This window comes from Vipera berus (genome assembly GCF_964194415.1).
Source record: "Vipera berus genome assembly, chromosome: 16".
NCBI lineage: Eukaryota > Metazoa > Chordata > Lepidosauria > Squamata > Viperidae > Vipera > Vipera berus.
The window spans coordinates 3398238-3424766 of record NC_138219.1 but is presented as its reverse complement, the minus strand read 5'-3'; the positions used below and the strand labels follow the sequence as shown (position 1 = coordinate 3424766).

The window sequence follows — 26529 nt, the reverse complement described above, 5'->3', positions numbered from 1 at the left end:
TGCCCCAACAATCAAACAATACTGAGGAATAACAGAGTAACAGAGTTGGAAGGGACCTTGGAGGTCTTCTAGTCCACCCCGCCTGCTCAAGCAGGAGACCCTATATCATTTCAGACAAATGGAAGTCCAATCTCTTCTTAAAAGCCTCCAGGGATGGAGCATCCGCAACTTCTGGTGGCAAGCTGTTCCACTGGTTGATTGTCCTCACTGTTAGGAAGTTTCTCCTTAATTCCAGGTGGCTTCTCTCCTTGATCAGTTTCCACCCATTGCTTCTTGTCTGGCCTTCTGGTGCTTTGGAGAATAAGTTGACCCCCCCTCTTCTTCGTGGCGCCCCCTCAAATATTGGGATACCGCTAACATGCCCCCCCCAGTCCTTCTTTTCTCTAGACCAGACATACCCAATTCCTGCAACCGTTCTTCCTATGTTTTAGCCTCCAGCCCCCTGATCATCCTTGTTGCTCTTCTCTGCACTCGTTCCAGCGTCTCGCCATCTTTTTCGTAGGATGGTGACCAAAACGGGATGCAGCGTTCCAGGTGTGGCCTTATAAAGAAGTTCCGTTCAGTTAGGTGGAAATTGGGCCATCAATTTCTTGGTTAGAGCTGGCCTTGGGGGCGTCACCGTGCACCCCTTCGACTTCTCTCGCCGTCTGACCTAGCCAGGCAGGGCCTTGTGGAGATGCTCTGCTTGGCTGCTTCCGTGTCCTTCCCTGTGGGTGTTGCCACCCCCGGCTATGCAACAGAGAGGAAGGGCTCGAACGCAGCCCCTTTGGCAGCGAGGGACCCCCCCCCTTGGATTTCCCATGGCAAATCTGGGGCCCTTTCTCCAGGGTCCTGAGGAAGAAGATGGTCCTGGCAGCCGAGGGGCTTCCTCTGTCCAAGCCGGGTTAGGCAAGGCAGGGCCATTCTGGGCCCATCTGAAGATCACAGGAATGGCTGGCTTGGGAGGAGGAGGGAAAAGGCTCTCTTGGGGGAATTCCTTCCCAAAGGAGGCAAAATCACTAGGCGGGGGGGGGGGGAGTTTCGGAAATGGAAACAGAGGAAGAAACAAGGAAGGCAAGAATGCTGCAGCTGGAATTCAAAATAAAGAAAGAGAAGCCATTAGGCGCTAGCTAAATCACCTTAAATTCCTCTTCTTTCTTTCTTTTCTTTTCTTTCTTTCTTTCTTTCTTTCTTTCTTTCTTTCTCTTCCTTCCTTAACCTTCTTTCTTTCTAAAAAAACTCTTTCTTTCCTTCTTTCTTCTTTCTTCTTTCTCTTTCTTTCTTCTTTCTTTCCTTCCTTCCTTCCTTCCTTCCTTCCTTCCTTCTTCCTTCCTTCCTTCTTTCTTTCTTTCTTCCTTCCTTCTTTCTTTCCTTCTTTCTTCCTTCCTTCCTTCCTTCCTTCCTTCCTTCCTTCCTTCCTTCCTTCTTTCTTTCTTTCTTTCTTTCTTTCTTTCTTTCTTTCTTTCTTTCTTTCTTCTCTTTTCCTTCCTTCCTTTTCTCTTTTCTTTCTTTTTTCTTTCTCTTCTTTCTTTTTCTTCTTTCCTTTTTTCTTTCTCGTCTTTCTTTTTCTTCTTTCTTTCTTTTCTTTTCTTTCCTTCCTTGTTTCTTTCTTTCTTCTTTCTTTCTTTCTTCTCTTTTCTTTCCTTCCTTTTCTCTTTTCTTTCTTTTCTTTCTCTTTTCTTTTTTCTTCTTTCCTTTCTTCTTTCCTTTCTCTTCTTTCTCTTCTTTCTTTCTTTCTTTCTTTCTTTCTTTCTTTCTTTCTTCTCTTTTCCTTCCTTTTCTATTCTTTCTTTCTTTCTTTCTTTCTTTCTTTCTTTCTTTCTTCTCTTTTCCTTCCTTCCTTTTCTTTCTTTCCTTCCTCCTTCCTTCCTTCCTTCCTTCCTTTCTTTCTTTCTTTCTTCCTTTCTTTTTTTCTTTCTTTTTTCTTTCTTTCTTTCCTCCCTTCCTTTCCTCCTTTCCTTTCTTCCTTTTTTTCTTCCTTCCTTCCTTCCTCCACTTTTCCCTAGTTTTAAAATGTGGATATAAAGTGAAAAACTGAAGCTTCACCAGCAGGCTGAATTTCACTTCCTTAAAGACCCCGAGTGGAGTGATAAAGGGCACTGAATCAAAAGGTTTCCACCAGGAAGACATTTTAGGGAGAAGAAAAGAGATCTTCCATTTATTCAGATGACCCTGAGCACAGGGCCATTTCCCCGAATGGTTGAGGTGGCTCCGTTGTGCCCTCCGCAAAAAGGGGATTGTCACAGAAGCAGTTAAAACTTCTGCCCTTGACAAACCAGAATAGAATAGAGCTGGAAGGGACCTTGGAGGTCTTCTAGTCCAGCCCCCTGCTCAAGCAGGAGAACCTATGCTATCTCAGACAGGTGAATGTCCAGTCTCTTCTTAAAAACCTCCAGTGGTGGAGCGCCCACGATTTCTGGTGGCAAGCTGTTCCACTGGTTAATTGTCCTCACTGTCAGTAAGTTTGATCTCTTTGATCAGTCTCCAACCATTGTTTCTTGTCCTGCCCTCTGGTGCTTTGGAGAATAACGTGACCCCCTCCTCTTCCTTGTGGCAGCCCCTGAAATACTGGAAGACTGCTATCATGTCTCCCTTACTTCTTCTTTTCTTTAGACTAGCCAAACCCAAGTCCCGCAGCCGTTCTTTGTAAGTTTTGGTCTCCAGGCCTTGGATCATCTTAGTTGCTCTTCTCTGAATTTTTCCCCCAAACTCTCAACATCTTTTTTGTGATGTGGTGACCAAAACTGGCTGCAGTATTCCAGGTGTGGCCTCACTAGGGGTTTTATAAAGCGGTAATAATACTTTGCGTGATCTTGATTCTGTACAACCCAGGATTGTATTAGCTTTTTTGGCTGCAGCCGCACACGGCTGGCTCAGGGTCACGTGATCGTCCACTAGGACTCCGAGGTCCTTCTCACAGTGGCTGTTTTTGAGCCAGGTCTCGCCCACTTGAAATGAAAGAGGCTGGGTCAGCCTCCTCAGGTAGACGGACAGGAAAGAGACAGATGAGCTAATTTATCGTGAGGCTACAACAACAGAATCTCGCAACTCTGAAAGGACAAATCTCCCTCTGTCACTTTTTACAGTGATAATGGAGAGTGGGTCCATTCTAACATTCTTTCTCTTCCCCTCATTCAGTTGAGAGGCTATCCCCTCTTTTATGTTTAATGAAAAGAAGGACCAGGGGGGACATGATAGCAGTCTTCCAGTATTTGAGGGGCTGCCCCAAAGAAGAGGGAGTCAAGCTATTCTCCAAAGCGCCTGAAAGCAGGACAAGAAGCAACGGATGGAAAGTAACCAAGGAAAGAAGCAACCAGTGGAACAACTTGCCTTCAGATGTTGTGGGTGCTCCATCACTGGAGGTCTTCAAGAAGAGACTGGACAGCCGTTTATCTGAAATAATAATAATAATAATAATAACGACAATAATAACCCAAAACAACTGGAGCACCACTTGAACACCATCGGCATTGACAAATGCGCCATCAGTCAATTGCAAAAGGCAGCTTTACTAGGAACTGCTTCCATCCAGCGGCGATATCTGTAACGCCATCAAACATCCACATCTGCCTATCCCAGGTCCTTGGTAAGGACTCGATAGGTAGACAAAAATGCCAAATCAGTCTGAACATCTGGCTGACTGTGCGATGATAATAATAAAGTTGGAAGTTCCACTGGTTAATTGTTTTGACAGTCAGAAAATTTCTCCTTAGTTCTAGGTTGCTTCTCTCTTTGGTTAGTCTCCATCCGTTGCTTCTTGTCTGGCCTTTTGGTGCTTTGGACAATAGCTTGACTCCCTCTTCTTTGGGGCAGCCCCTGAGATATTGGAACACTGCTATCATGTCACCCTGATCCTTCTCTTCGTTAAACTAGACACACGCAATTCCAACAACCGTTCCTTGTATGTTTTTGCCTCCAGTCCCCTGATCCTCTTTGTTGCTCTTCTCTGCACTCTTTCCAGAGTCTTAACATCTTTATTACACCGTGGTGACCAAAACTGGATGCAGTATTCCAAGTGTGGCCTTACCAAGGCCTTGTAAAGTGGTATTAACACTTCACCTGATCTTGATTCTATATCCCTCTGTTAATGGACTAGGGCAGGGGGTCTTCAAACTTGGCCCTTTTATGACTTGTGGATGACAACTCCCAGAATTCCTCAGCCAGGCACACTGGCTGAGGAATTCTGGGATTTGAAGTCCACAAGTCATAAAAAGGGGCAAGTTTGAAGACCCCCTGGTCTAGGGACTCCTGCTTGAGCAGGGGGGGTTGGACTAGAAGACCTCCAAGGTCCCTTCCAACTCTATTATTCTGTATCTGATGATTCCTTGTCCTTGTGTCTCATTTCTACAACCTACCATTCCAGAGGCTGGACAGTCATCTATCAGAGGCGCTGCAGCGTCTCCGGGGTTGGACTAAATGACCTCCAGGGTCTCTTCCAACTCAATGATTCTATACGAAGAAGGGCAGAGTCAGTGAGCTGAGAACTGCTCTCCAAGAAAAATGAAGCAGATTCCCTTCTGATGTCTTGAGAACCGAATGACCCAAGAGAAGAACCCCGCCTTAGGCAGCCAGCCAACGCCCGGCCTTGCCCTCTCTGGGGTGAGAGCCGGGTGTGTGTGGCCTTGTGCAATCTCCCCTCTGACAACAACAGGGTGTGTGTGTGGCTTTGTCGTGCCGTGTCTTCAGAACCGGATTTTTTTTCCCTCAGGAAGACCCAGCGCTTCTTCCCCGAAACTCACCTGCTTGCCAAAGCAAACAGCGAGGAGGGAACGCCAGTCTGGGGCTGAAAAGCTGAGGCGTTTTTCACTCCCCAAAGGGCACCGCGGACTGGGAGTTAAGCACCAACTTCTCAGCTCCTCTGGAATAAAATAATTATTATTAATAATAATAATAATAATAATAATAATAATAATAATAATAAAAACAAAATAAAATAAAATAATAAAATAGAATCAAGTAAAATAATAAAGTAAAATTTTTAAAAAATGAAATAATGATACAAGAGAGTATTTGTAGCTCAGCGTTGAACCGCGGGGTCCTTGCACTGATGACGTTACCTAGTTGGGTCATGAAACGTCTGCAAGGAAACCACCCAGCTCAGAGAGACCCCAGGGACACCATAAAGTAACAAAATAACAAAAATAAAATAATAAAATAAAATAATAAATAAAAATAAAATAAAATAAAATAATAAAGTAAAATTAAAAAATAAAAATAAAAAAATAAAAAATAATAAATAAAATAAATAAAATAAATAAAATAAAATAAAATAAAAAAATAAAAAAATAAAATAATAAAAATAAAAATAAAATAATAAAATAAAATAAAATAAAATAAAATAAAATAAAAAAAAATAAAATAAAATAAAATAATAAAATAAAATAAAATAAAAATAAAATAAAATAACATAAATAAAATGAAATAAAATAATAAATAAAATCAATAAAATAAAAATAATAAAATAATAAAATAAAAATAATAAAATAATAAAATGAAATAATAAAATGAAATAAAATAATAAAATAAAATAAAATAATAAAATAACAAAATAAAATAGCAAAATAATAAAATAAAATAAAAATTTAAAAAAATAATAAAATGGAAAACGAAACAAAACAAATATAAATAAATAAAAATAAAATAAAACCCTCACCCAGCATGGCTGTCCCTGAGGATCCTGCGGGGCTGCCCGCCCATCCGGAAATTCTCTGCAGCCATCCAAGATTCAGCCGGGGGCCTGAGTGTCTCTGCGGCCGGGTTCAATCGCAGGGGGTCCTCAACGCACAGCTCTCCGTTTAGCCACTGTTCAAAGTTACCACAGCAGTGAAAAAAGTGACTTGCAACTTCCAACAAGCAAAGCCAGTGGGGGAAGCTGGACTCGCTTAATGACTGCGTGCTTCACTTAACAGCTGCAGTGGTTTGCTTAACAACCATTTGCGTGTGACTCGCTTAACAACTGCTTTGCTTAGCGATAGAAATTACGATCTCAACTGTGGCCGTAAGTTAAGGACAACCTGTATTTCTGACTTTCAAGAACAACCTGCTCCTGCCCCCTCAAGCGTCATTATGGAGGTTTTAACGAAGAGACGGGGCAGCCACTCGTCTGAAACACCGTAGGGTCCCCTGCTTCAGCAGGGGGGTTGGACTAGAGGACCTCCCAGGTCCCTTCCAACTCTATTATTCTGTTATTTGATGACTAAAACTGAGCCCAAAATTTCTGTTACTGATTGAGACATTAGTTTATGTGAGGTTTGCTTTGTTTTATGACCAACCTTTCCACAGTTGTTAAGTGAATCACTGCAGTTGTTAAATTAGTGACATGGTTGTTAAATGAATCAAGCTTCCCTATTGAGTTTGCTGGTCAGAAGGTCGCAAAACAGGATCACATGATCCCAGGACACTGAAACCGTCATAAATATGAGTTGCCAAGTGCCCAAATTTTGATCATGTGACCCTGGGGATGCTGCAACGGTCTTAAGTGTGAAAAACGGTCCTAAGTCACTTTCCCCCATGCTGCTGTAACTTCGGTCAGTAAATGAACTGTTGTAAGTCAAGGACTACCTGTATTCCACTTCTTTGCTGAGAAGATATGTCCAGAGAGACACAAATTATTTTGCCCAGCTCTAATTTATCTAAAGTCATTAACCATGGTTTAGCTCGGGTAGGCAACCTCGTCTCTTTTATGATTCATGGACTTCAACTCCCAGAATTCCTGAGCCAGCCACGCTGAGGGGAAAGGGAGAGGTTTCCAAGCTGAGCCTGGGAGTTGAAGTCCATGAGTCATAAAAGAGCCGAGGTTGCCTACCCTTGGTTTAGCTTTTACCCATTTGAACACATTTTACAGGGGGTGTTATGAAACATAGGATGGAATCATAGGATAGAATCAAGATCGCGTGAAGTACTAATACCACTTTACAATGCCTTGGTAAGGCCACACTTGGAATGCTGCATCCAGTTTTGGTCACCAGGATGTAAAAAAGATGTTGAGACTCTGGAAAGAGTGCAGAGAAGAGCAACACAGATGATCAGGGGACTGGAGGCTAAAACATATGAAGGAATGGTTGCTGGAATTGGGTAGGTCTAGTTTCCTGAAGAGGGACGTGGTGGCTCAGTGGGTTAGGACGCTGAGCTTGTCGATCAGAAGTCGGCAGTTTGGCGGTTCGAATCCCGAGTGCCGCGTAACACAGTGAGCGCCTGTTACTCGTCCCAGCTTCTGCCAACCTAGCAGTTCGAAAGCACGTAAAAATGCAAGTAGAAAAATAGGGACCGCTCCGGTGGGAAGGTAAAAGCGTTCCGTGCGCCTTTGGCGTCCAGTCATGCCGGCCACATGACCACGGAGACTTCCTCGGACAAGCGCTGGCTCTTCGGCTTTGAAACGGAGACGAGCACCGGCCCCTAGAGTCGGAAACGACTAGCATGCATGTGCGGGGGAACCTTTACCTTTTACCTTTAGTTTCCTGAAAAGAAGGACTGGGGGTAAGATGATAGCAGTCTTTTAGTATTGGAGGGGCTGCCATAAAGAAGAGGGGGGTCAACCTAATTCTCTAAAGCACCAGAAGGCAAGACAAGACCCAACAGATGGAAACCAACCCAGGAGAGAAGCAACCTAGAACTAAAGAGAAATTTCCCGACAGTGAGAACAATTAACCAGTGGAATGGCTTGCCACCAGAAGTTGTGGGTGCCCTGTTTGTCTGAAAGGGTATAGTTTTTCCTGCCTGAGCAGAGGGCTGGACTAGAAGACCTCCAAGGACCCTTCCAACTCTGTTGTTCTGAATTCTGTATCCTCTCGCTTGATAGGTCGAAAGCTGGAACAAGTACGACCAGAAGCTCTTTGACGCCGTTGAGAAAGGGGACGTGACCCGCACGTCCCTTTTGGCCGCCAGGAAAACAGCCCACCCCACCAAGCTCAACGCCCTGGGCCAATCTGCGTACGTAAGTTTTTTCCCTTGGCCTTCAGGAGGGACAGCATGGCTGAAGGGCGAGCGGTCACTTCCTGGGCAGTGCCTTAGCTACGATTGACTGAACCTGGGGTTATGTGGTTGTCGGAACTCGGCCCTTGGCTCAGAAGATTGTCTGTAAAGATCATCCTATTCAAGAATGTGGCTTAGCGGTAGTCCTTGGGTTACGACCATAATGCAGCCTGCCCGTTACAGTCCTAACTCCTGAATATCATAAAATGGGTCAGTGACTTGTCCAATCCAATTTTTTGGCCTTTTTTTTGAGAAATCCTCACAGTTGTTAAGTTTAATGACCACAACCTTCACTAAGTGGTGGTTAAACGAATCTTGTGCTCACTGAGCGAACCAATGTTACACTATGGGTGCGTTTTTGCCCCAAACTGAAAGTAAACATTTTTTTTTGCAAAACCATGGTAAAGTGTGGTCACATGACCCCAGAATCCTGCAAAGAGCCATCAACACAACCTGGTTGCTAAGTGCCCAAAGTTGGTTATGTAAGTGCAGTTGGATCTGGATCATAAGAATCCTCCACCCAACCTGATAGGTCCATCAGAACTTCACCCATTCACTAAGTCAGCGGTCGTATGTTGAGTCTTCATCTGGGACAGAAGTGGTCAACCTGAAGCCAAGTCGCATAGTTCCAGTCTAAGAATCGTGGCTTGTTAGAGGATTTTGGGGCTATTAAACATAACAAGGTCTGCCATTGCATTCTTAACCAAGTTTGGCCTAGACCAGGGGTAGGCAACCTCGGCTCTTTTATGACTCGTGGACTTCAACTCCCAGAATTCCTGAGCCAGCTTGGCTGGCTCAGGAATTCTGGGAGTTGAAGTCCACGAGTCATAAAAGAGCCGAGGTTGCCTACCCCTGGCCTAGACAATTACATTAGTAATCAATTACCGTACAGATAGTCCTTAATTTACAACCGTTCCTTTAATGACCATTTAAAGTTACAATGGTACTGAAAAAAGTGGCATGGCAAGTTCTCACTATGTGACGGTTGCCACATCCTTACGATCATGTGATCAGATTTTTGGGTGCTTGGCAACCTGGATATACTTATGATGGTTGCGGCATCCCAGGATCATGTGATCTTCCACGCTTCCGACAAGCCACATCAATGGGGGAAATTGGATCGCTTAACAAACGCGCGAATTCATTTCACCGCTGCAGTGATTCATTTAACAGCTGTCACAAAAGATGTTGTAAAATCAGGCACGGTTGACTTAATAACCGCCTTGCCTAGCAACAGAAATTTTGAGCTCAGTTGTGTGATCATAAATCGTCTATTTTTGTGTGCTCACCCTACATCCTAGATGGAGGAATTTCTTTCAAGGACAGGATGTAAGTTCCTACTTGTATAAAACTTGGTTTGCCACGTGTGTGTGGCTTAGATTAAAACCTTGTCTAAGAAGTCTTCGGGATGCTGTTGTTGGAGATGGATCAGGAGAGACCAAGAAAGAGCCAAGGGGGGGGGGTCTAGGACAATTTGCCACGTTCCCCTTGCCACGGGACTGTGGGACAACTCAACGCTATATTAATCATTTCATTTGGTGGCTTTTATTATGGGTGACTACGTTTTCGCCAATATTATTGTACTTCTCAAATCTTCTTTGGAATTCCTGGCCTTTGCTGGTGGGAAATTCTGCTTTCCCCGCCTTTATTTATGAGCCATGACGGCGCAGTGGTGAGAATGCGGTATTGCAGGCTAACTCTGCCCACTGCCAGCAGTTCGATCCTGACCGGCTCCAGGTTGACTCAGCCTTCCGAGGTCGGTAAAATAAGGACCCAGATTGTTGCGGGGCAAGAGGCTGACCCCGTAAACCGCTGAGAGGGGGCTGTGGAGCACTTGGAAGTCTAAGTGCCATTGCTATTTTTGCAGGTTTCATCTGGCAGCTTCCAAGGGACTCACGGAGTGCCTCACCATCCTGCTCACCCACGGTGCCGACGTCAATGATAAGAACGAGGACGGTGGGTACCAGGCCAAAGACCCCCTCCCCTTTTTCCGAGGGCGTTTGCACAAAGGGTTGGGTTTTGGGTTGGGTTTTGCAGGCAGGCCAGAGTCATTTCCACGTTTGAAGGACATCTGGCTGGTAAGAGAGGATCACAAGAAGACAGAGGATGGAGACATTTCAACCAACCCCTTTCTCTCTATTGCTTTGACGTCACGAGGCTCCTGGGGTGGGCAATGAATTTTTCCCAAGGGGCCACACGAGAAACTAAGGCTGCGTTAACAGAGGGATATAGAATCAAGATCAGGTGAAGGGTTAATACCACTTTACAATGCCTTGGTGAGGCCACACTTGGAATACGGCATCCAGTTTGGGTCACCAGAGTGTAAGAAAGATGTTGAAAAAGTGCAGAGAAGAGCAACAAAGATGATTAAAGGCCTGGAGGCTAAAAAGAAGGACGAGGGGGGACATGATAGCAGTCTTGCATTATTGGAGGGGCTGCCACAAAGAAGAGGGGGGTCAACTTATTCTCCAAAGCACCAAAAGTCACAACAAGAAACAACGGATGGAAACGAATCAAGGAAAGAAGCAACCTGGAATTAAGGAGAAACTTCCTGACAATGAGAACAATTAACCAGTGGAACTGTTTGCCACCAGAAGCTGTGGATGCTCCATCACTGGAGGTTTTTAAGAAGAGACTGGACAGCCATTTGTCTGGATTAGGGTTTCCTGCCAGAGCAGGGGGTTGGACTAGAAGACCTCCAAGGTCCCTTCCAGCTCTGTTGTTCTGACACTGCTGTGGATGTCCAAATCAGCAGTCCTTCACAGCAGGTTGTAAAGGTGTGTAGGCACGCATGCACATACACAAGTTAAAAACAAAAACAGCAGTTGCCTTCAAAGCAAGCAGTTGTATTGGGTGCATGGCATACATTTGATTTAATCAATTTAGATTTGATTTTTAATTTCCGATCGACCGGATGTGTCTCGGGGACCATAAAATGCCCAGGCCTGAGCTGACGTGTCCACAAGGTCGGGGGTCAATTGGTTGACAACAACTGCAGTCACACCAAAGTGTAGACTAGTCCAGGGCTAGGCAACCTTGGCCCCTTCATGACTCGTGGACTTCAACTCCCAGAATTCCTGAGCCAGCCACGCTGAGGAGAAATGGAGAGGTTTCCAAGCTGAGCCATGCTGGCTGAGGAATTCTGGGAGTTGAAGTCCACGAGTCATGAAGGGGCCAAGGTTGCCTAGCCCTGGACTAGGCTAACATCTGTTTGGTGGTTAAGGCTTAGCGTGTTGTGAGAACTCAGTCCCTGGCCTACACTTTTGAATCATTTAGACACAGGTAGTCCTTGATTTACACAACTGAGCCTGACATTTTAATCTTAGGTTGTTGCGGTCACAAAGTGGGTCAACTGTTTTTGCAATGATCATTAAATGAGTCACCACGGTCATTATGCAAATCCAGCATTTCCAATGTAGGTAGTCCTTGATTTACGACCGTAATTGAGCCCTAAATTTCTGTTGATAAGTGAGACAGTTGTTAAGTGAGTTTTGGCCCATTTTACGACCTTCCTTGCCACAGTTGGGAAGTGAATCCCTGCAGTTGTTAAGTTAGCAACCCGGTTGTTAAGTGAATCTGGCTGCGCCATGGACTTCGCTTGCTCAGATGGTCGTAAAAGGGGATCACGTAACTGGGGGACACTGCGACCGTCATAACTATGAGTCAGTTGCCGAACATCCGAATTTGGATCACGTGATCACGGGGATGAGGCAATGGCCATTAAGTGTGAAAAACGGTCCTAGGTCAACTTTTTTTCAGTGGGCAGGGGTGTCAAACTTGCAACGTCCTGCGGCGTATCGCGACTTTTTTTCCCCATTGCCGGCAATGGGGTGGGGCGCGATTTTGCCATGATGCATCCGGCCCGCGGGCCAGCAGTTTGACACCCCCTTGAGCAGGGGTTGGACTAGAAGACCTCTGAGGTCCCTTCCACCTCTCTGACTGTATGGTTTATGTTTTTGCAGGCAGCACAGCTCTGCACCTAGCCACCATCGCTTGCCAGCCCCAGTGCGTGAAGGTCCTCCTCCAGGTAAAACGCTTCTTCTCCGTTGGGACCCCTGTGAGGCCCATTCACGGCCCCCTAAAGCTGAAGGCCCCTCTGAGCATGTGCAGGGACATTTCAGCTTGGCGGGTTTTAGAAGGCTTAGCCTGGGGGGAGAGGAAAGTTGTTGCTACCCTTTGGGAATTTTTGTGTAGTTTCTGCCCTATTCCTCTGGTAAAATGCCCCCCACATTGAGAGGGCTCTGAGCTTGTTTTCAAGGAGAAGGAGGAGGAGGAAAGGGACTGTGGGGTCCCTGGTGCTCTCTGAGCTTGGCTGTTTTCTTGCAGACGTTTCATGACCCAACCAGGTAGCATCATCAGTGCTAGAAGGGAGTGGGGCCTGTGGGGAGGAGGAGGAGGAGGAGGAGGAGGAGGAGGAGGAGGAGGAGGGACTGTGGGGTCCTTGGTGCTCTCTGAACTTGGTTGTTTTCTTGTAGATGTTTCATGACCTAACTAGGTAACATCATCAGTGCTAGAAGGGAGGGGCCTTTGAGGAGGAGGAGGAGGAGGAGGAAGAGGAGGAGGAGGAGGAGGAGGAGGAAGAGGAGGAGGAGGACTGTGGGGTCCTTGATGCTCTCTAAGCCTGGTGGTTTTCTTGCAGACGTTTCATGACCCAACTAGGTAGCATCATCAGTGTTAGAAGGGAGTGGGGCCTGTGGGGAGGAGGAGGAGGAGGAGGAGGAGGAGGAGGAGATGGAAAGGATTGGGGTCACTTTTTTCAGGGCCGTTGTAACTTTGGATGATCACTAAATGAACTGTTGTAAGTCAAGGACTACCTGTAACGGAAAAGGAACACAAACAGTAAATTTATCTATTTGAATTTATTAGCTTTATTTCTTTTGGGGGTGTCCACTGGCCGCCCATAAGAAGCAGGCAGAATGTGGGCGCCTTCTTTTTCGACCCTAGCCCTGCAGACAAGTCTGGACCGTTTAGAAGAGTGTCAAGTAATTAGGCGTTAATTAGGCCCCTTGCTGTGAAAACTCATCGTCTTGATTCAAGACGTAACTGGAAAACAGCGATGCCTATCTCGTGGGAATTAATAATAAATAAACCTAAAAGGAAGATTACAACTTTTAATTGCACTAAATTCTATAATTGCCGGATAGTCAGAGCTGGAAGGGTGAGAACCATTTAAGGCGGCAAATCCCACTTTAGAGGCTGCGCAAACTCACAACCAGCATGAATCTTCCTGGGCTGCACTGAGGACAAATCTGAGACCCCATCTTTGTGTCTGAGAACACAACACGAGGAGGGGGGGGGACTGGGGTGAGGAAAGACAATAAAAGAGGCGACTGAGACAGACCCTTAGCAAAGCAGGAAGTGTTGTGATATGAACACTCCCGCCCTGCACAGCTGGCTAAGCCCACCAGGTTGTCATTCCCACAACATGCTGTTGGAAGCAAAATCAGATCCTGGTCCAAGCCGGGAGGACGGTGTAAAAATGAGCGGAAGGCAGGCTGCGTTTTGGAAAGGAGGTCTCTTTATTTAGTAGCCGGAAACTTCAGTGGCCGCAGCATGTTCCTGGCGTGGCTAACAAAATGGCTGAGTGAGTGGATGGACCTTAGCAATAGCAATAGCACTTACACTTATTATACCGCTTCACAGCGCTTCACAGCCCTCTCTGAGCAGTTGACAGAATCAACCTTGTTGCCCCCAACAGTCTGGGTCCTCATTTTACTGACCTTGGAAAGATGGAAGGCTGAGTCAACCTGGAGCCAGTGAGACTTTATAGCAGGGGTGTCAAACTGCCGGCCCGCGGGCCGGATGCGTCACGCGGAAGCTGCGCCCACCCCATTGCCGGCAATGGCAAAACTGTCCCGATACGTTGCGCGACGTCACGTGATGTCTCGAGTTTGACATGTCTGCTTTATAGAGTTCTGATTTGAGGTGCTCCAGGGGGTTGTGCAATGTAGTGAGCCCCGGACTTTTTGCTATTCTAATGGTGGTGGGTTACTCTTATTGTGCCCTAAAGGTCATGTCTTCTGTTGTTGTTAGCTGCGAAGACGTGTCTGACACATCACAACCCCATGGACAATGTTCCTCCAGGCCTTCCTGTCCTCTACCATCTTCTGGAGTCCCTTGAAGCTCATGCCTCCTGCTTCAGTGACTCCATCCAGCCACCTCATTCTCTGTCGTCCCCTTCTTCTCTTGCCCTCCATCTTTCCCAGCATTAGGCTCTTCTCCAGTGAGTCCTTCCTTCTCATAAGGTGGCCAAAGTATTGGAGTTTCAACTTCAGGATCTGGCCTTCTAAAGAGCAGTCAGGGTTGATCTCCTCTAGGAGTGACCGGTTTGATCACCTTGCAGTCCGAGGGACTCGCAGGAGTCTTCTCCAGCACCATAGTTCAAAGGCCTCCATTCTTTGGCGCTCAGCCTTTCTTATGGTCCAACTTTCACTGCCATACAGGAGACCTTGTATCATCCTGGACAAATGATTGTCTGATCGTTTCTTGAAAACCTCCGGTGATTTTTCAAGAAGTGATTGGACAGCCATTTGTCTCAGATGGTGTAAGTTCTGCCTTGAGGAGAATACCTCCAAGGTCCCTGACAGCCTATGATTCTTTCCTGAATTATGAAGGCAGGACAAGCAGCAATGGGTGGAAGATCATTAAAGACAGATCCAGCCTAAACCTAAAGAGAAATTCCTGACAATGAGGACAATTAATTAGTGGAACGACTTGCCTCCAGAAGTTATGGGTGCTCCATCACTGGAGGTTTTCAAGAATAGACTGCATAATCATCTGTCTGGAAAAGCACAGGGTCTCCTGCCTTGAGCGGCGGGTTGGACTAGACCTCCAAGGTCCCTTCCAAATCTGTTATTCAGTATTCTGTAATTTTGCAATTCTGTTCCCAAAGACAAAGCATCTTCACGTTCAAGATCACGTGAAGGGTTAACACCACTTTACAAGGCCTTGGTAAGGCCACACTTGGAATACAGCATCCAGTTTTGGTCACCACGATGTAAAAAAGATGTTGAGACTCTAGAAAGAGTGCAGAGAAGAGCAACACAGATGATCAGGGGACTGGAGGCTAAAACATATGAAGAACGGTTGCAGGAATTGGGTGTGTCTAGTTTAATGAAGAGAAGGACGAGGGGGGACAGGATAGCAGTGTTCCAATATCTCAGGAGCTGCCCCAAAGAAGAGGGAGTCAAGCTATTCTCCAAAGCACCTGAAAGCAGGACAAGAAGCAGTGGATGGAAACTAACCAAAGAGAGAAGCAACCTAGAACTAAGGAGAAACTTCCTGACAGTTAGAACAATTAACCAGTGGAACAACCTGCCTCCAGAAGTTGTGAATGCTCCAACACTGGAGGTTTTTAAGAAATGGTATAGGGTTTCTTGCCTAAGCAGGACTAGAAGACCTCCAAGGTCCCTTCCAAATCCTTTATTTCAAATCTAATTGTACTGCCCAGATTTTCCAGCCATAAATAAATAAACGAACGTATAAATCGGGCTGGGCAGCTGGCGAGGAGGTGTGGGGCCCGAGTCGTGCTGCTTGCAGAGTCTGGTTTTGCAAGAGTCCCCACGGGCAGTTTCAATCCAGCCGTGGTGGCAGAAGCACCCGGAGCCAGGAGGTTGCACAAGGCCTTGCTGGGAATGTTCAGGCCTGCCTGCTGGCCTGTGTGGCCACATTCCTGAGCTGACAAAGAGATCCGGGTCTCGTAAAAATCACCTAGAGAGTCCCTTCTGATGACGGGTGCAAAGCAGGGGTGCATGGCGCGTTCTTCATCGTATCACAGCTACATCTTCTCCTGCGTCTGCATCCATTTCTTTCTTTCTTTTTCTCCTTTTCCTATTTGTTTCATAATGTGTCTTGCGAGGTTATGTCCTCTACTCTGCATGGAGGGTTTGCCTTAACTTGGGTAAAGACCTGGTTAAAGATCAGACAGAATCCCAAAGGTCCTTTTTTTTTCAGGAGGCAACTGGACTTCCTTGTTTTTCCTTTGAAGACGTTTCGCTTCTCATCCGAGAAGCTTCCTCAGCTCCAACTGGATGGTGGGGAACGGAAGGATTTATACTCCTTGCAGACAGCTGGTCATTTGCCTTCTTTAAGGGAGCCGTTGAGGCCACTTGGAGGTTTATCTGTGTCCTCAGGGTCACCTCAGTATTGCAAATGGGTGTGCAACACACCGTCCTTTCAGCAGTTCCAAGAAGGCTCCACACCCCTTTGCATTAAGTGAAGACTTGTTGTTAGCTGCAAAGTCGTGTCTGACTCATCACAATCCCATGGACAACGTTCCTCCAGGCCTTCCTGTCCTCTACCATCTTCTGGAGTCCATTTAGACTCACACCTTCTGCTTCAGTGACTCCATCCAGCCACCTCATTCTCTGTCGTCCCCTTCTTCTCTCGCCCTCAACCTTTCCCAGCATTAGGCTCTTCTCCAGTGAGTCCTTCCCTCTCCTGAGGTGGCCAAAGGATTTGAGTTTCCGCTTCAGGATCTGGCCTTCTAAAGAGCAGTCAGGGTGGATCTCCTCTAGGACTGACCGGTTTGATCGGCTCGCAGTCCAAGGGACTCGCAGGAGTCTTCTCCAGCACCATAGTTCAAAGGCCTCAATTCTTTGGCGCTCAGCCTTTCTTATGGTCCAACTTTCACTGCCATACATTGCAACTGGGAAGACCATAGCCTCGACTATACACACTTTTGTTGCAGGGTGATGTCTCTGCTTTTTAGTGTGCCATCTAGATTTGCCATGGCTTTCCTCCCCAGGAGCAAGCGTTTTTTAATTTTTTGGCTGCAGTCCCCATCTGCAGTGATCTTGGAGCCCAGGAAAATAAAATCTGTCACTACCTCCATTTCTTCCCCATCTATTTGCCAGGAATTGAGAGTGCCGGATGCCATGATCTTGGTTTTCTTAATGTTCAGTTTCAACCCAACTTTTGCACTCTCCTTCTTCACCCGCAACAAGAGGCTCTTTAGTTCCTCTTCACTTCACTTTCTGCCATTAGAAAGTGAAGACTAACAGGGTCTGTTTTTCGCTCCTGTGTTCCCATAACCCAGGGTTATAGTTAAACATGGTTTACAGGTGAAACCCTCAAGTATCCTGGAAAGCAAAAGACCTGATCTATGGGCCAGGGAACAAAAATATGAAGACGGTGACCGTGAGGGCGCCACCAAAGCCCGGCCCCTTTTGCGTACAACCTATTTTCCAGAGCACCTGAAGGCAGGAAAAGAAACTACAGATGGAAAGTAATGACGGAGAGAAGCAACTTAAAACTAAGGAGAAATTTCCAGACAGTGAGGACAATTAACCAGTGGAATGGCTTGCCACCAGAAGTTGTGGGTGCTCCATCGCTGCAGGCTTTTCAAGAAAGGATCGGACAGCCATTTGTCTGGAATGGGATAGGGCAGGGGTCTCCCAACTCCCAGTCTGTGGACTGGTACCGGGCCGCGGCATGCCAGCAACCTGTCTAATGTCAGGACCCACCCCAAATCACGTCTTAGGAAGACAAAATTCTTGGAGTCAAATCTATTCCAAAAAGAATCTTTACTATGACATGCTTGGTTGTAGGAACGAGACAGGACTTAATATTATTCCACGAAGTAAACCCTTATAAAGAGTTCCCGGTTTAACCCCCCTTAACCCCCATTTGGTCAGTCCCCCATCCTTTCTCTCGTATCATCCCTCTCGTGGGAAAAAGGAACTTAGGACCCTTCATGTTTATTGCTCTCTTCCGTGACACAAGCCAGATGCTAGCCCCCCCTTTTGTTTCCCCAGTTCAAAAGGCTTCTCCTTTCCTTTGAAATGCCTATTGCCGGTTCAATACACATCTATTCTCTTCTCTTCGGGAGATGGCAGAATCCATGGAATAATGTTTGAAACATTCCATTTATGAATATGATATAAATGGATTCTGACACAAAGACCCATCCGCCGGATGCAGACAGCACACAAAACCACACACCCTTCAGTCTGAGGAAAAACCTCTCTCCACGTAACTGGTCCCTGGTACCCAAAAAGGTTGGGGACCTCTGGCATAGGGTCTTCTGCCTGAACAGGGGGTCGGACTAGATGACCTTCCGAGGTCCTTTCCAGCTCTGTTATTCTGTTAACTTTCACATACCATCTTTGTGTATGGGTTTAAGATACCTGATGCAATTTAGCTGCAAGAGAATTGGGTGTGCAGAGAAAAAAAATCTAGAAGAGGCAATAGGATTGGGAGACTGGGATCGTAGGAACTGGGTAGGTCTAGTCTAGAAAAAATGGAGTGCTGGGGGTGTGTGACACGATAGCCGGGTTCCAACATTTGAAGAGACCTCCAACTCTGTTTTTCTGGCAACTCTGCAGGAATAGCGTTTAGAGAAAGTCCCCAAGTGGAAAAATAGATTATTATTATTTTTGTTTGGCAGCGACTAATTTCACAACTTTGTGGGATGATTTTAATTGTAGGGGGGGGGGAAATCAGTCTTATGTTTCATGTTATACTGTTGCTATTTTTTTTATTAAAAACTATTAGAACACAGGACATTAGACATGTATTACAGTAAGGGACGCGGTGGCTCAGTGGGTTAGGACGCTGAGCTTGTCGATCAGAAGATCGGCAGTTTGGCGGGTCGAATCCTGAGTGCCGCGTAGCAGAGTGAGCGCCTGTTACTCGTCCCAGCTTCTGCCAACCTAGCAGTTCGAAAGCACGTCAAAATGCAAGTAGAAAAATAGGGACCACTCCGGTGGGAAGGTAACAGCGTTCCGTGCGCCTTTGGCGTCTAGTCATGCCGGCCACATGACCATGGAGACGTCCTCGGACAAGCGCTAGCTCTTCGGCTTTGAAAGGGAGATGAGCACCGGCCCCTAGAGTCGGAAACGACGAGCATGCGTGTGCGGGGGAACCTTAACCTTTACCTTACAGTAAGGATTATACTGTGTTTTTTTTTCCCTCACAGCACGGAGCAAATGAGGACTGCGTGGATGGCGAGAACCGTACACCCCTACATTGGGCTGGTGAGTCCTAGAATTCTGTGAACTTCTATGGCTTTTTTCCTCCCAAATGAAACAATTCTTCCAAGCGCAACAGCTTTTTCACGGGAACAGGACAATCACAAAAGAGGAGGGGCTGTTGCTGCTTTTTAAACAGCCCGTTGATAATCCGCAGTTGTGCACACCTTAGCAGAACTTAAAAACATGAATAATACGTTTTCCCAGGCATCCTACCAAGTCGCCAGAGAGTCTCTTGAATCTGCTTCTTAGATCCCTCCATCAGGGCAGAAGCGGTTTTGTCTTGACTATAAAAAAAAAGATCTTGAGATCAGTCTAGAAAGTGCGCAGAAAAGAGCAACGAAACCTATTAGGGGGCTGGCGGCTAAAACTTACTTAGGTTGCAGAAATTGGGCATCTCTAGTCTAGTGTAAAGAAGGACCCGGGGGGGGGGGGACAGGATAGCAGGCTTCCAATATTTGAGGAGCTGCCACAGAGGAGAGGGGTGGGTCCACCTCTTCTCCAAAGCACCAGAAGGCAGAACAAGAAGCAACAAATGGAAACTCATCCAGGAGAGAAGCAACCTAAATTTAAGGAGAAATGTCCTAACAGTGAGAACAATTAACCAGTGGAACAGCTTGCCACCAGACGTTGCGGGTGCTCCATCCCTGGAGGCTTTTAAGAAGAGACTGGACAGCCACTCTGGTATAGGGTCTCCTGCTTGAGCAGGGGGTTGGACTAGAAGACCTCCAAGGTCCCTTCCAACTGTGTTATTCTGTTATTCTTCGGGGGTGTTATTTGAATTCCCCAATGAACCTCCAGCTTTGGGATTCCCGGGTGGTCTCCCATCCCATTCAAGCCTTAACCAACTTCGATCCTTCTTTGCTTCCAGTGTCATCCAGGCTCTGCTCTCTGCTCAGATTCCTTAGGCTTGCAGCCTCTGAGTAACCTCCCCTGAGAATGCATGGTTCTCTCACCAATTTCATCATTGTATTTTATCAGGGAACACGATCTAGTCAGTTTCACCACATCAAGTTGTGTGGTGGGGAACTCCGGGGCTATGTTACTTCGCTTTTATGCAAGTGGCCACCCCCACCCCCCTTTCCTCCAGCCGTGACCCTCCAGGGAGACTAGTGTCATATCCTGCAAATACATTGATAGTATGCTAGAGTTCTGATTGGCCCATAACATCTGCTATAAAAGCAGTCAAGAAAATGGATGGATTTTTCAAAGTAGTATCAGGACAGGCTTGAACAAGCCCTAGTGTCTTTCAAGGGTGTGTGTGAGGCTTGCATCTCCTGCTGAAGGAGGCTGGTCAGGTTGTCTGCATTCACATCTTCCCTAGCACAGCTAGCAGGTAAGCCGAGCTTTGCTTACCTTTTCAAACAGGTGAGCACCAATTGCTTTGCAGACATGTTGGCAAAGGCCTCCCGGAGAATTTGCAAAGAGAGCAAAAAATAAAAAAAAAATTACTGATGCAGCTTTGAGCTTCCCTCATCAATCCACTTAATTGCCTCGCTATAATTTCACGCTTGGTTTTAAGCAAATGCAGATGTTAAATTACATCACTTGTGCGCCTTTAATCGCCTGTTAGCAGAATCGGGAGAATTCTTGCAGTGGAACCATTTGTCGTGTTTTAGAACTATTTATTTACAGTGGTTGTTTTTCGTTTTTCATTGCTGCATTTCCCCCCCCCCCCCACACACACACACCTTCAACTCGTGGAGCCCAGCCAGTTGTTTTTAACACCACTCATGGTTTCCCACATTGCACTAAGCCATGGTTTATTTAACTCCAGTTTCTTTTAAAGCTGTAGTCACGAACCACCCTGGCTGAGCTGACACACCTTGCTAAACAAGCAAACCACATTGTGACTTTAGCTCAGGGCTGCAAAACTTTTTTCCAGATTCTTACTGGCATGTCTGGAGAGACACAAACGTTAAGAGAACGGTGAGAAAATGAAGGCCTGGACAAATTCTGCATTTGATTTACATTTAATCATAAACCACATACATTAAATTAATTAAACCTGGGAGACTAATTATTCAGTTGCTCTGCTTCTGATATTAAAAAATGGTAGCGGAAGGTTTTGTACCAAACCTGTGTAGCTGTTCTGAGTTTTTCTTGTGAACTTATTGTGCAAGGAGAAATAATTGTAATTCTATGGCTCCGTATCATGTTATGGTTTTATCTTAGTTTAATATTTTAGATAGATAGATGATGGACAATACAATATCAGAGATAAAATATTAAAATAAAGGTAAAACCATATATGTATATATATATGTGTGTGTGTATATATATGTCTTAGGGACGCGGTGGCTCAGCGGGTTAGGACGCTGAGCTTGTCGATCAGAAGGTCGGCAGTTTGGCGGGTCGAATCCCGAGTGCCGCGTAACAGAGTGAGCGCCTGTTACTCGTCCCAGCTTCTGCCAACCTAGCAGTTCGAAAGCACGTAAAAATGCAAGTAGAAAAATAGGGACCACTCCGGTGGGAAGGTAACAGCGTTCCGTGTGCCTTTGGCGTCTAGTCATGCCGGCCACATGACCACGGAGACGTCCTCGGACAAGCGCTGGCTCTTCGGCTTTGAAACGGAGATGAGCACCGGCCCCTAGAGTCGGAAACGACTAGCACGCATGTGCGGGGGAACCTTTACCTTTTATATGTATGTATGTATGTATGTATGTATGTATGTATGTATGTATATCTTGAGTGTTTTTGAACACCTTGCCGGCCCAAATACGGGCCAAAAAGTTATGCAAAATATATGTATATATACATACAGACACACAGACACGCACAAACAAACACAAACACATGTACTTTATTTATTAAATTTATATGCCACTCATTTAGCTTGTGTTGCATTTGTAACCCTTCCCTCCTGTTCTTTCTATCTATAAAGAAATATATAAGTGTGGTTGGACACACAAGAAAGTATATGTATTTTGTTGCTTGTATCTTACAATTTATATGGCATAAGTACTTAAGTACAATATATCTATGTGCAATGTATATTGCTTTATTTAAATACATTTGTATAACAGTGGCCAGGGCTTTTTTTCCTCATAGAACGCTCAGAATGGAGTTCCGGCACCTTTTTTGGATGGAACCTTGTAGGGTAGGCAAGGCGGGTTGTACGACATGTGTGAGTTCTGGCACCTTTTTCTTTTACAAAAAAAAAGCACTGACAGTGGCTGCATGGCCTCTGTAGATGCCATATGCTAAATAAATTAAAATTGGGCTGGGAGAGCGAATTGAAAAGAAAGATGGAAAGAACAGGACGGAAGGGTTACAAATGGAATACCAGCTAGATGAGTGGCATATAAATTTAATAAATAAGGTTCATTAACGCCCATCTCATGTAAAATCCCACGAATGAAGAAATTAAGGAGGACAGCAATTTTCCTAGTGCGATCAGTCCTACACTTCGCACGGAGACTGATTTTTGAGTTACCGTAAGTGAGTGTTGTTGTTTTTTGAAATCCCATTTATATCCCACCCTTCTCCGAAGACTCAGGGCGGCTTACAATCTAAGAAGCACAAATCAATATGCTTAGCAATGCTTAGAGTGTTTGCTAGTGATACATTCCTTCTTTATTTTTCAAAGAAAAGAAAAGAAAAGAAATCTAGGGTCTTATCTATGATGATTTTAGCAGAGATTAGTAATATTTCCTACAATACTTTTTTTTTTACCGTGGTCTCTTAAATTTGGTTCTGAAAATTGCATTTGCTGTTATGGGCACGTTGTAGAAAGCTGACATTTTCAACATTTAAACACCGTTTTAATTCCACCAACAGCTTTATCCGGCTGTGCCTCCAGCGTGTTGCTTCTCTGTGACCAGGAAGCTTTCCTTGATGTCACGGATAAGGTAAGGTAATTTACTAACTTAGTTGTTCAGGACTCTTTTCCACTGACTCTTTTTGATTATTGGAAGGTACTCTGAGTAGTAAATAATACTGTTTTATTACTGGGAAGTAAAACTCCATTGGAAAATGGAAAACCAAAACAAAACAGTTCCACCCTCCAGTTTGGGGAAGGCTGTATCAGATCACAATTGAGTCTTTTGGTGTCTCCTATTGGCTCCAGAATGAGCGGACCCCCCTGATGATCGCGGCGCAAGGGAACCAGACGGCCATCTGCTCTCAGCTGCTCCAGAGGGGGGCCAAGGTCGACCTGCCGGATAAGGATGGCAAGTGAGTCTCTCGTTTGCAAACACCCACCCTGCGAGGCGGGCCACAGAATTCAGCAGCCTGGAATTGGGACAGGGAAAAGGTTTATTAGCCCAGAGAACGAGGTGTCCCTCAAATCCAGAGGTGGGGCCAGGCGTGGGAAGAATTGCAGCAGCTACTCCCTGAGGTCCAAATTCATCTCTGTGGCAAGTGGAGGAGAGTTCCTTTCCCCCCTCCCTTTAAAAAAATACACTTTATTATTACAACACAAGCAAGTACTTTATATTATTGGGGTGCAATTGGTATCCGTCCAGTCCAGGGTAGACTGGTGATCGCAGGCAGTCCTCGACTTACGATCACAACGGAGCTCAAAATTTTCTGCGGCTAAGCCAGACGTTGACTTTTTGCCCCCCATTTTTTACGCCCCCAAATTTAAGTTGCTAAGTGAGAAATGCGCGAAGGGAGTTTTCTCCCATTTTGCGACTTGGCTCGCCACATTGTGAATCCGGGGCATAAAGTCACTTACAAAATTTCTCACTTAGCAGCATAAATTTTGGGCTCAGTTGTGGTTGTAACCTGTATAAGGTCTTCCTGCTTGAACAAGGGGTTGGACTAGAAGACCTCCAGGGTCCCTTCCAACTGTGTTATACTGTTAAATATACTGCATCGGAAGGCAGGGCAAGAAGCCACGGATGGAAACTAATCCAGGAGAGAAGCAACCTGGAATTAAGGAGAAACTTCCTGACAGTGAGGACAATTAACCAGTGGAACAGCTGGCCACCAGAAGTTGTGGACGCTCCATCACTGGAGATTTTTAAGAAGAGACTGGACAGCCATTTGTCTGAAATGGTATAGGTATGCCTGCCTGAGCAGGGGGTTGGACTAGATGACCTCCAAGGTCCCTTCCAACTTAATGATAATGATAATGATAATGATAATGATAATGATAATGATAATGATAATGATAATGATAATGATAACAACAACAACAACAACAACTTTTCAGGACTTCTTGGGGAGGTTGCTGCTTTTTGGCACTCACGTGGCAAAAGCATTCACACAAACACACAGTCTCTTTCCATTTTGCCCAGGACGGCTCTCATCCTGGCCTGCGAAACTGGGGGTGTGGAGGCAGCTGACTTGCTTCTGCAGAACGGAGCCAACGTGGCTTTGATGGACCAGACGGGCCACGATGCCTTGCACTACGCCACGCGGAGCAAGAACCGGATTCTCCGCAGACAGGTCCGGACTGCCTTGAAGAAGTGGAAAAGACGAGGTATATGGGGACCCGGGTGGAGAAATCGCTGCTTCGTGGTAGCAAAGCTGTGTTAATTGGTATGTGTGAAACGTCTTGTTTTTTTCCCCTCAGTAATTTTTTTTATTCACTTATAATATAAAATGCAGGGACGTGGTGGCTCAGTGGGTTAGGACGCTGAGCTTGTCGATCAGAAGGTCGGCAGTTTGGCGGGTCAAATCCCGAGTGCCACGTAACAGAGTTGAGCGCCTGTTACTCGTCCCAGCTTCTGCCAACCTAGCAGTTCGAAAGCACGTAAAAATGCAAGTAGAAAAATAGGGACCACTCCGGTGGGAAGGTAACAGCGTTCCCTGCGCCTTTGGCGTCTAGTCATGCCGGCCACATGACCACGGAGACGTCCTCGGACAAGCGCTGGCTCTTCGGCTTTGAAACGGAGATGAGCACCGGCCCCTAGAGTCGGAAATGACTAGCATGCATGTGCAGGGGAACCTTTACCTTTACCTTAATATAAAATGCAAAAATGCAAAATCAAATAATAGGGAACAAAGGTAAGGGAAAGGGAAAAAGAGAAGTGGGGAATGGAAAAACAGGTGTTGACCTCCGACTCCCTCTAGATGATAGATGATAGATAGATAGATAGAGAGAGAGAGAGAGAGAGAGAGAGAGAGAGAGAGTTTAGAGAGATAGAAGATACATAGAGATGGATAGATGGATGGATGGATGGATAGATGGATGGATGGATAGAGAGAGAGAGATGGATAGAGAGAGAGAGAGATGATAGAGATGGACAGAGAAGGATGGATGCATAGATGGATAGATGGATGGATGGATAGATAGAGAGATAGATAGAGAGATGGATATATAGAGAGATAGAGAGATGATAGAGCTGGATGGATGCATAGATGGATAGATAGATAGATGGATGGATGGATAGATAGAGAGAGATAGAGAGATGTATAGAGAGATGATAGAGATGGATGGATGCATAGATGGATAGATAGACGGATGGTGGATAGATAGATAGATAGAGATAAAATGGATATATATATATAGAGAGAGAGATGATAGAGATGGATAGATGGATGGATGGATGGATAGATAGATGGACGGATGGATAGATAGATAGAGAGATGATAGATAGAGATGGATAGATGGATGGATGGATGGATGGATGGATGGATGGATGGATAAATAGATGGATAGATAGATAGAGAGATAGAGAGATAGAGAGATAGATAGATAGATATAGATGGATGGACATAGATGGATAAATGTTTTAGAGACAGAGAGATGAGAGAGAGAGAGAGAAAGAGAGAGAGATGAAACACTGGGTGATTTTCCACCAGCGGACGGAGCCCTTGTGAAGTTCGCAAAAGCAGCAAAGGGGTCCCCAGCAAACCCGGCAGAGAAGCCCCCCCCAGCCCTGTAAAAGACCCTGAGGTCCTTCAGAAATACCTTCTGCCCGTTCACCTTTGGCCTTTCTCCTTCCACAGAACTGGGGATATTTGATTCGTCAGAAACGGGTTCCCAGGTAAGAGCAGCCATTAACGGTTTCAGTTAAAAGTGTGTGGTGTTTTTTTTTTTAAAAAAAGCTCTTTAACACTAGCAATTCGGGGTTTTTTCTGTCTTTTGTTTTACTCACTTGTACAATGCAGCAGTGACTTCCAAACTCTTCACTGTCCTTATACAGGCAGTCCTCAACTTAGCGTCCCAGGGTCACGTGACCAGACCACATTTTACAACAGTTTTGTGGGAATCTGGCATTTTACTTCCAGTTTTCAGGCAAGCAAGCTCATTGGGTCCCTTAACAAGCAAGCATTCCCTCAGTGACCGCTGCAAAAAAAGGTGGCAAAATTGGGTTAGTCACCTGGGTAACCTGAATTAGGACTGTCACGAATTAAGACTCGGATGGGCAGAGGCTCCCTTGTGGCCATAAACTGAGGACTATCTAGATTTCCTCCCAAAGAGTCAGTTTTTCTCTTTTTCCTGGCTGAAATTTTCACGTCCTCCTGACTTGCACGTGGTCAGATTAGCAGAAAAGCTTCCCTGATCTCAGGATTAGTTTCAGATCTGTACAGGTAGTCCTCAACTTACGACAGTTCACTTGGCGACGGTTCGACGTTACAGCGGCACTGAACAAAAGTGAGTCATGACCACTTTTCACACTTATGACCGTTGTAGCATTTCCCCCAGGGTCACGTG

The 26529-nt window shown here is 45.7% G+C and overlaps 1 protein-coding gene across 1 annotated transcript in view; it reads left to right on the top strand.

The window, feature by feature from the left end:
• Positions 1–26529, top strand: part of ANKRD35 (ankyrin repeat domain 35) — a gene marked incomplete at its 5' end in the record, with an annotated part of 43117 nt that overhangs the window by 3862 nt on the left and 12726 nt on the right. The window contains 8 exons of the mRNA XM_081340320.1: positions 7778–7908; positions 9818–9910; positions 11917–11977; positions 18869–18926; positions 22701–22771; positions 22990–23096; positions 24164–24348; positions 25821–25858. Coding sequence (XP_081196446.1) covers positions 7778–7908; positions 9818–9910; positions 11917–11977; positions 18869–18926; positions 22701–22771; positions 22990–23096; positions 24164–24348; positions 25821–25858 — 744 coding nt within the window. The remainder of the gene's footprint in view (positions 1–7777; positions 7909–9817; positions 9911–11916; positions 11978–18868; positions 18927–22700; positions 22772–22989; positions 23097–24163; positions 24349–25820; positions 25859–26529) is intronic.